The 10,272-nt window shown below is 46.0% G+C and overlaps 1 protein-coding gene across 1 annotated transcript in view; it reads left to right on the top strand.

Moving 5' to 3' along the window:
* The window catches only part of LOC125936750 (signal-regulatory protein beta-1-like), a 140,189-nt gene extending 130,396 nt beyond the window's left edge, over positions 1 to 9,793 (top strand). Inside the window, exon 5 of the mRNA XM_049651038.1 lies at positions 9,276 to 9,793. Within this exon, the coding sequence (XP_049506995.1) occupies positions 9,276 to 9,295 (20 nt within the window). The 3' untranslated portion in view covers positions 9,296 to 9,793. The remainder of the gene's footprint in view (positions 1 to 9,275) is intronic.
* Positions 9,794 to 10,272: the final 479 nt, after the last annotated feature.

The following is a 10,272-nucleotide window of genomic DNA, read 5'->3' as shown; positions in this document are numbered from 1 at the left end:
GGGCAGATTACTGAACCTCTCCAAATCCTAGTTCCTTCCTATGTAAAATCTCAGTCTCTTGGAGTCAAAGAGATGTAGAGTCTGTGAATCTTAAAATGTTAGAATTACCAAATCGTAGAGTGAGTCACCTGACCTGTAGGTTTTTAAATGGTATTTAATGTTCATCTTTGCATCTTACATGGCCAAAGTGGAAAAAAAAAGAGAGAGCAAGATTTTGAGGCTTTCGTCAATCCCATTCATTCTTTTCTGCATGCATTCCTTGATCCGACCATGCATCAAGCATGCATTCACTCGAAGCACACTCTCATTCAGCCATGCATTTACCTATGCAGGAATCTGTTAACAAGTACCTGAATCCTCCTCTGGGACAGACCCTGGGCAGATGACCCATCTCCAGGAATTTCCAGGCTCCCACAGTGGACTTTCTATAGTAATTGCCTGCTTTCTCTGGGCTGTGTCAGTTCCCCTTACAGGGACAATGTTCCAGCTTCACCCTCCTCGGACTTGGTAGCTATACCTGCCATGTGCAGAGATTCTATCCACATTTGAACCAAGCATATGACTGAATCTATTTGTCTCGCTCTGTCAGACGCGTAAGTGCCACTTCTCCAGGGGTGATGTGTTTTCTTGCAAACTGTCAAAAAGCCAATAGAGAAATATAGTGATATATCTTGGAAGTTTGTCATCTGGTGGTGATTCTTTTGGAGAGTAGAACTATTATTCGATTTCTCTCTGTGTATCTATTAATCTAGTATATGGTCTAGGTATAGAAGGACTTCAGTAACTGTTTTCGAGTAAACTATTCAATATTGTAATAACTATGCAATATATACACATATATGAAAAGAATTTCTCCTCTATTCCTTCAACCGTTATCATTTCTGGGATTAATAAACTGGTAAGGAGCCTGTATTTGTGTTAAATCCTTCAATATCAATTTTTAAACACCTGACACAATTAAGTTGCAAATATAAACCAAAAAGATCACACACACACACACACACACACACACACACACACACACAGGAATATTATTACTCAGCCATCAAAATAAATGAAATCTTGTCATATGCAATGATGTGGATGGAGCTAGATGTATTATGCTAAGCAAAAGAAAGTCAAAGAAAGACAAACACCATATGATTTCACCCATAGGTGGAATTTAAGAAATAATAGCGATGAACATACATGAGTGGAAGGAAAAACAAAGAGAGGGAATAAAAACATGAGAGAGTCTTAATGATAAAGAACAAACTCAAAGTTGATGAAGGAAGGTGGGTTGGGGGTGGGCTAAATGGCTTTGGGGTATTAAGGAAGGCACTTGTTATGATGAGCACTGGGGGTTGAATATAATTGATGAATCACTGAAATCTACCCCTGAAACCAATCTCGCACTGTATGTTAACTAACTACACTTTAAATAAAACTTAAAAAACAAAAAACTACCTTGCCCTATAAACCCCAGGGATAAGTGAACAGCACAGGGAACTACAGTCAACAGTATTGGAATAATGTTACATGATGACAGATAGTGACTATGCATACCATGGTGAGTGTTGCATAATGCATAGAATCGTCGAATTACTGTGTTGTGCACCTAAGACGAACACAGCACTGTATGTCAACCCTAAAAATAAAATTTTTTTAAATATTTCCAAAATAAAATTTGCCCTGGCATGAAAAAAAAAACAACTGGACCCATACATAATACGTATTTGGTCAAGAGATGTTTGAAAAATGTGCCAACGCAACTCAATGTGGAAAGGATAGTCTTTACAACAAATGGTGTTGAAACAATTACATATTCATATGTAGAAAGAAGGAGAAGATTCTTGACTGTTTCCTTATACCATAAACGAAACTTAATATTGTCTAAAAAATATTACTTTATCATAATGTGACTATACAGTAAACACAAAAATACTAAGAACAACTTAATATGATCAATGCATCATAGACGTAAATTGAAAGGCTACCTATAAAACTTCTAGAAGAAACTATAGGAAAAAAACAAAACTGAATTTCATGGCCTTGGTTTAGCATAGACATTTTAGATCAGACACAGGAAGCACAATCTATAAAAGAAAACATTGCTCCATTTGACTTCGGTAATCTCTATACCCAACTTGGGGCCTCAAGAGCGGGGAGAGGCCCCGTGCAGGGAGGAAGCATGATCTCTCCCGGGCCTCTCCACTCTCTCTGAAATGTGACAGGATCCCTCACTCAGCAAGGGAGGCCTTCTCTGCCTGACTTCTATTTCACAATCTAGAAGAAGATTGCTAACTCACAGCCACATCACCCCATCATGGGCACTTCCTCTTAATCATGGGAGGAGGCAGGCTTTTCCTCTCTACAGAACAGAGGGCCTATTCTCCCCAGCACACACATTTGCACAGGGCAGGATCCCCAGACCTCTACAATGTCAGCCCCTGCCTCCGGGCCCCATCCTCCTTCGTACCTGCTGCTGCCTCTGCTGTTGGGACTCACAGGTAAGCATCGCCTTGAGGTATGATAGTTTGTTCTCCATATTTATGAGTCTCTTCTGTTTTGTTCCTCTCACTGTTTTTACATTATTTTTGTTTCCCTTCCCTTATGTTCATCTGTTCTCTCTTAAAGTCCTCACGAGTGAAGTCATATGATTTTTGTCTTTCTCTGACTAATTTCACTTAGCATAATACCCTCCAGTTCCATCCACATAGTTGCAAATGGCAAGATTTCATTCTTTTTGATTGCCGAGTAATTCTCCATTGTATAGATATACCACATCTTCTTTATCCATTCATCCATCGATGGACATTTGGGCTCTTTCCATACTTTGGCTATTGTTGATAGTGCTGCTATAAACATGGGGGTGCATGTTGTCCCTTCGAAACAGCACATCTGTATCCCGTGGATAAATGCCTAGTAGTGCAATTGCTGGGTCGTAGGGTAGTTCTATTTTGAGTTTTTTGAGGAACCTCCATACTGTTTTCCAGAATGGCTGTACCAGTTTGCATTCCCACCAGCAGTGCAAAAGAGATCCTTTTTCTCTGCATCCTCACCAACATCTGTTGTTGCTTGTGTTGTTAATGTTAGCCATTCTGACAGGTGTGAGGTGGTATCTCATTGTGGTTTTGATTTGTATTTCCCTGATGAGGAGTGATGTGGAGGATTTTTTCATGTGTCGGTCAAAGAACCCACTTTTGTTTCAGTGATTTTCTCAATTGTTTCTGTTTGCAATTTCATTGCTTTTTCTCCTCTTTTTTTTTTCCTTCACTTTCTTTGAGTTGATTTTGTTCCTCCTCATTTTTTGAAATTTGAACTGAGATTTTTTTTGTTTAATTTAAATTCCAGTTAGTTAACATACAGTGTAATACTGGTTTCAGGAGTAAAATTCAGTGATTCATCACTTATATATAATACCGAGTGCTCAACACTGGTACCCTCCTTGATACATATCACTCTTCCAGCACATTCCCCACCTCCCTCCATCGACCCTTGGGTTATTCTCTACCATTAGGAGTCTCTTGTGGTTTGTTCCCTCTCTCTCTTTTCCCCTCTTCCCGTATGTGCATTTGTTTTGGTTCTTAAATTCCATGTATGAGTGAAATCATATGGCCTTTGTCCTTCTCTGACTGACTTCTTTCCCTTAGCATAATACACTCTAGCTCCATCCATGTTGTTGCAAATGGCAAGATTTCTTTCTTTTTGATTGCTGAGTACTTTTCCACTGTGTATACATATGTGTGTATATATACACACACACACACATATGTATATATATACATATATATACATATACATACATATACACATATATACATATATATATACATATACATACATATACATACATATACATATATATACATATATATATATTCCATGACTTTACTCATTCATCAGTCAATGGACATTTGGGCTCTTTCCATTGTTTGGCTATTGTTGATAATGTTGCTATAAACATTGGGGTGCATGTATCCCTTTGAATCTGTATCTTGGTATCCTCTGGGTAAGTACCTAGTAGTGCAATTGCTGGGTCATAGTATAGTTCTATTTTTAACTTTTTGAGGAACCTCCATACTGTTCTCCAGGGTGGCTGCACCAGTCTGCATTCCCACCAACAGTGCAAGAGCGTTCCCCGTTCTCCGAATCCCCGCCAACAACTGTTGTCACTTGTGTTAGCAATTCTGACAGAGTGAGGTAGCTTCTCGTTGGAGTTTTGATTTGTATTTCTCTGATGATGAGTGACGTTGAGCATCTTTTCATGTGTCTGTTAGTCATCTGGATGTCTTGTTTGGAAAAGTGTCTATTAGTGCTTTCTGCCCATTGTTGGTTTGTTTTTAATTCAAGTTAGTTAACATACAATGTAGTCTTGGCTTCAGGAGTAGAACCCAGTGATTCATCTCTTACAGATGACACCCAGTGCCTATCCCCAAAAGTTCTCTCCTTAATGCCCATTACCACTAGCTCATCCCCCCACCCACCTCCCCAAAAGCAACCCTCAGTTTGTTCTATGTATTTAAAAGTCTCATTTGGTTCCCCCATTTCTTCACTGGATTGCTTCTTTGGAAACTGAGATTGATGCTAGACTTTTGAGTGTCACACCTTGGCCTGCTTCTGTTTCCAGGGATTCAGGCACGTGAAGCCAGGGTACTTAAGCTGTGTTCTTCCTCCAATCTGCTGACATTTAACTGCCTGCCTTACTCCTCCACCTTTCAGAGTCCTCCTATGCTTGGACCTCATGCCATTTCCAGGGGTCAGGCATGCACTCAACCAGGAGACAAGTCCACAGCATCTCATCTTGACAAGCCTGGGTTTGGTTTTTAGACTTCTGTCTTACACTGGGGCACACACAAGGGCTGTTACTTCTGGTATTTCTAGCGTGCCTTAACTGGCAAGCTTGTTAGTGTGCTAAGGCTGCAAATAGGATTTTAAGGTTGGCTAAGCTGGCAGGCCAGAGACAAGTGTAAGATGCTTCTGTGACCCTACGCACCAGGATGCCACTCCATGGACGTCCCAGGGCTCTGGCCACTGCCTTTCCGGGTCCAGTGCGTCTGATGTAAAGATACACATCTTTTGGTCAATGGTATTGAGGTGTTTTATGATAGTCCTAGCTTAATGGACCTCCTTTCTCTCAATATAGCATGACCACGCGTGTTGCTGAGGCCTGGGGTTGGCTGGCTCTGTTTGGACAGAGATTCTGAGTCCTCTGATCTTTCTGGGTCTTCTTCAGGATGCCAAGTTTGCCTGCCCCATTTTTCCATCTTCCTTCACCGCTCAATTATGACACAGCACCTCTTCCTTCTTGTTTGCCTTTCCCTCCTTGAAGTATCCATTTTAAATCATGCCTCTCCCTTTTACTCCCATCTGCCCTTTTGAATGTCCCTGTCTCCTGGGGCGCCTGGGTGGCTCAGTCGGTTAAGCGTCCGACTCTTCATTTCAGCTCAGGTTCATAATCTCACGGCTCGTGGGTTCAAGCCCACATCGGCCTCAACGCTGGCAGTGCAGAGCTGGCTTGGGATTCTCTGTCTCCCTACTCTCTGCCCCTCCTCTGCTCGCTCTCTCTCTCTCTGTCTCTCAAAATAAATAAATATTTAAAAATAAATAAAATAAAACGCCCCTGCCTCCTGATCTTAGGTTCCTACTGCTGTTGTGATAACTGGCACATGCTTAGTGACTTAAAACAACCCACATTCATTATCTTCCATTTCTAGTGTGGAATGTCTAAAATGGGTGGCTGGGCTGCGTTCCTTCTGGGGGCTCTCGGGGAGAGTCTGTGTCCTTGCTGTTCTAGCTCCTAGTGGCAGCTCCACTCCTTGGCCAAGGGCCCCGCACCCTCTGACCTCTGCTGTGGTCCTCATGCGTCCTGCTCCCAATCTCTGCGTGCCTCCTACGCTTGTAAGGGTTTCGGTAATTAAGTTGGCTCCACTCCAATAGTCCCAGATAATGACCCACTCGAGACATTAGCTAATTACCACACAGTCGTTCTTGCCACGTAAGGTACCACATATTCACAGACTCTGGAGGTTCAGGTCCAACCCTTTTAAGTCAAGCACACTTTGAAACCCATTCCTAAGATCTGTGTCCTGATGGGCAGGACACATTAAAATATTTTCTGATTTCAGGGTGCCTGGGTGGCTCAGTCAGTTAAGGGTCTGACTTCAGCTCAGGTCATGACCTCACCAGCTTGTGGGTTCGAGCCCCACATCGGGCTCTGTGCTGGCAGCTCAGAGCCTGGAGCCTGCTTTGGGTTCTGGGTCTCCCTCTCTCTCTCTCTGCCCCTCCCCTGCTCACACTCTGTCTCTCTCAAAAATAAATAAACATTAAAAAAATTTCTAATTTCAGCTGGATTTAATATTGGCTGTGGTATTTCCATAACTCTCAGGCTCCTTGACTCGCTGCCCTTTGCTTCACCTGCCCTTTTCCTGTGGCTGGTGAGGGTAGGAGGACAGCAGTGTAAGTGACTGAGCTTTTGGATTTGGTGAATTTTCTCTTTTGTCTCCCAGAGATTTTGAAGGTTGGGCATTGTCTTCAAGGGCTATTGAGAATCAGATTTCCATAGAATTTATTGTCCTTTTATTCTTTTTCCTTTGGGTTTAGAAGTTCTATTTGGAGATGAGTAACTAAGGTGCTGCCTTGTCCTCAGCAGACACAAGTGCCCTGAGGGCTTTGAATGCCTTGTCTCCAAAGTCCCTATCCCACATCTCAGTATCTGTCTCCCATCGTTCCCCATCACGGCCCTGTTCTGGCAAAGCAGGTGCACTGAAGCTGAGAATCCAATCTTCTCTAGTGCCGATGCTCTTGTGGTGATGGTGGACCCAATTACGTCCTTAGCTTTTTTCTTCCCTCCGGCTCTAGGAGATGTGAGTCTACAATGTTGCCCGGATGTCCTCTTTCACACTTGACCTTTCAGGTGTGATTCACTGGTCTTAGTTTGCATCGTCTTTCTCTGAAAGGCATCAGCCCAGCAACACCCATCCAATCCCATAGTTCCTGTAATTCCCAACTCATTTCCAGATTGCCAGGGTACTCCCATCCTCTGCTCACATCATCCCAGGTCACCACTGTGAGGTTTTAGCAGTGACAATATCAGGGACGGCTGGGCCCTACCCCTGCCCCGCCACCCACCAGGCTGGGGACCTCTTGGCCAGTCAGCTGACTGAGACCCGGGTCTGTCTCTGCACCTTAGAGCTGGGTTTCCAGAACCTTCCCAGACAAACTCCGCAGGTCACCTGCCTTGGGAAGCAGCCTCTAAGATATACGAGAAGGGGGATAGCTCACTGTGGAGCGCTGCCCGATTCACATGCATGTGAGACAGGGAAGGAGGCAAGACTGGCAAAGGGAGATAGTAAACACAAGGCAGCACAGAAGAGTCATACTTGGACGAGCTATTTTTGACTTTTTAAAATGGAGCTGAGGGGCGAAACCTCTGTACCCGCTCTTCCTCCAGGCCTCTGCTGCAGGCTGCCCTCTAGAAGCAGGTGCAAACATGGGCAATGCACCTCTTTCAATTGAGTATAAGTGCAGAAGGCCACCCAGCTGGGACCTGCCATCCCCCAACACACCAGGGGTAAAAATGATGGGTCACCACTCCTACCTCTAAGATTATTCCATATATTTCAAAAACTCATTTGAATTTTTTTTATTCTTTAATGTTTATTTATTGTTGAGAGAGAGACAGAGACAGAGAGAGAGAAAGAGAGAGCATGCACAAGTGAGGGAGAGGCAGAGAGAGAGGAAGACACAGAATCCGAAGCAGGCTCCAGGCTCTGAGCTGTCAGCACAGAGCCCGACGCAGGGATCAAACCCACAAACCATGAGATCATAACCTGAGCAGAAGTCACATGCTTAACCAACTGAGCTACCCTGGCTCCCCTTAACTTGAATTTCTTGATGCAAATCTAAGAGCAAAACCAGTCATTATAAAAAGGCAAAGAATCTGAAGCTATGCATCCAGATACAATGATCTACGTCCAACAGAAAGATATCCTACCTAATGCTGGCACTGGGGTCCAGGTGGGCTGGATGGTGTTTGAAAGCCCTCCTGAGAGTTTCCTTGCCTCCCTCAGGTGTTGTCCAGCCAGCAGGTCTCGTGAGGTCAGGGCACTCTGAGAGCTCCCTCAGCAGTGAGAACATCGAGGCCTGAGTGTGGAACAAGCTGGGCAGACTTGCACCTCGGTCACCATGACACTGTCCTCACTGTACTCGAGGCTGGGCTGATATTCGTTTCTATGACCCTGAAAGGTTGAACGCGTCCTGGTCCAAAGACAAGGTCGCAGATCCATCCTACGGGACAGCAGTGAATGATTTCCCACTCATCCGATGACCCTCCGTAAACTATGAGCCTGTTCCCTTCTCAGAAAGAGAGCGTCAGACATGCCCCATTGTGTGTGGGGACAAGTCGGTAAAGCTCACTTGCGTGTTGTGGAGTTCTCTTTGTCTCCACCCCTTCCCTCAGGAAGGACACCCGGTAGCCTGAGAGGGGGTGAGCGAGATGAGGTACTTCTTATTCTGAATTCTGCCTCGAGCTTCTCCCAGGGGAAATTCATGAGCTGCAGAGCATTGATGGGACCAGGTCTCCTCAGATGGAGTAAGTGGAGGCCCCTGGGAGTGGACTCCTGGATCCCTCTCTGATGCTGCCTCCTGTCCCTTCACTTCCAGATCGAGAACTGTCCACTCCACTCCTGGTGGCTCTCTCCTTGGGCCCCAAGCTGCTGCTGCTCGTCTCTGTCTCTGCCATCTATGTCCGCTGGAAGCAACGGATTGACTGGTGAGTTATGGACAAGGAGGACAGGGCCAGGTCAGTCCCAGAAGGAGCCAGGTCAGTGGAAGGGACAGCCCACAGGTCACACAGGGTCAGCGCCCACCTGGGATAAAGAGCAGATGATACACCTTTCTCAAAACCCTCAGGAACTTCGGGGATCCCTCTGGGAGGTTCCCAACTCCCAGAAAGTGTGTGGGGTCCTGCAGGAAGTGGGGGAGGGGGTTCAAGGGCTGTCAAAAGATATGCACAGAGTCCTAGGGCTTCTGGTAAGAAAGTGGGCAGAGAGGCTGAATGAGGGTCACCTGGGTGGGATGATCCCTTGGAGAGCATCTCTCGAGTATTTGGGCACTAGGAGTCCACAGGAATGCTGTGGAATGCTGACGGGTGCCCTCTGGCCGCTCTGAGGACAGCTCCCGCTCTGACCCTCCGTGGGACAGACTGGAGAGGATGGGAAAGGGGGATCAGGACCTAGGGAGGAAGGCTGAGGAGGCACAGTCCATGTCAGGGACCGCCTGTCCTCTCACTACAGGTGACCCAGGAGGAAAGTAGCACCGAGGACATAGGAGACACGTGGAGAACATTTCTGGAATGATGAGCAGATAATCAAATGTGAACATGGGTCCACGGCTCCTTCCTTCCTCCCCTGCTACATGCCATCCTTGGTCTCTGCTGCCTCCTTCCTTCCCTGAGGGGCCCAGCCTAAGACAAGGAACAACTAGAAGCTTCCACAACCCTGCCCCAGATGCCTGCTTCCCCAGAGACCCACCTGCCCACAGTTCCTGCTGCTCCTCTCCCAGTCCTTGATGCCCCCAGAGCTGGTCTTCATACCTGGTCCTGAGCAGGGGCCATGGGAACGTGCTCTGGAAACTGACAGACGGGTATCTTCCTAGAATGTGAGAAACAAGTCACATGTACGTGTACCAGGCTATCTCTCATCCATTTCCTGGGGACCGTGGCCATTAAGTACACACTCAAGGCCATGCTCTCATGGGCCATTCCTGCCAACCCCCAGACTCGCCAGCCTCAGTGAGGTTCTCCAATGCCTCCTGAATGCAAACGAATCCCATCCTGGGTGGAAAAGAGAAATGATTCTCCTTCCCCTTTGCCTACATGTCCTTCTACTCAAAGTAGAGAGAAGTTTCCTTCCTCTCCCTGTGACGGGGACACCAGCTCCCCACTCAGCTTCATCTTTCCTGATCGTGTATAGGTGCTGGCAGTCCAGAAACCTGGACCCTTCCCTGGTTTCCTTCTTTATACCCCGTGTTCAATTCTGCCTTCATAATGCTATGTCCAGTGGTGACATGGTAAATGTTCAACAATCCATGCTCAGAAAGAAAAAGAAGCCTGATTTGTAGTGCTTGTCCACTTCTGCGGTGACTACACTCCCAATGCGGCCAATTTCAAGCTGCCAACAGTGGAACAACTAGCTTGCAAAATTCTTGGAAAGCTCTCAGGAGCGAGGGCAAGCCTCCTCCCGCCCACCAGGGAGCTCCACCCAGCACCTGCACACTGCTCGCTCCCGGGCT

This window comes from Panthera uncia, assembly GCF_023721935.1.
Source record: "Panthera uncia isolate 11264 chromosome A3 unlocalized genomic scaffold, Puncia_PCG_1.0 HiC_scaffold_11, whole genome shotgun sequence".
NCBI classification, from domain to species: Eukaryota; Metazoa; Chordata; class Mammalia; order Carnivora; family Felidae; genus Panthera; species Panthera uncia.
This window is presented reverse-complemented; position numbering and strand designations above follow the sequence as displayed.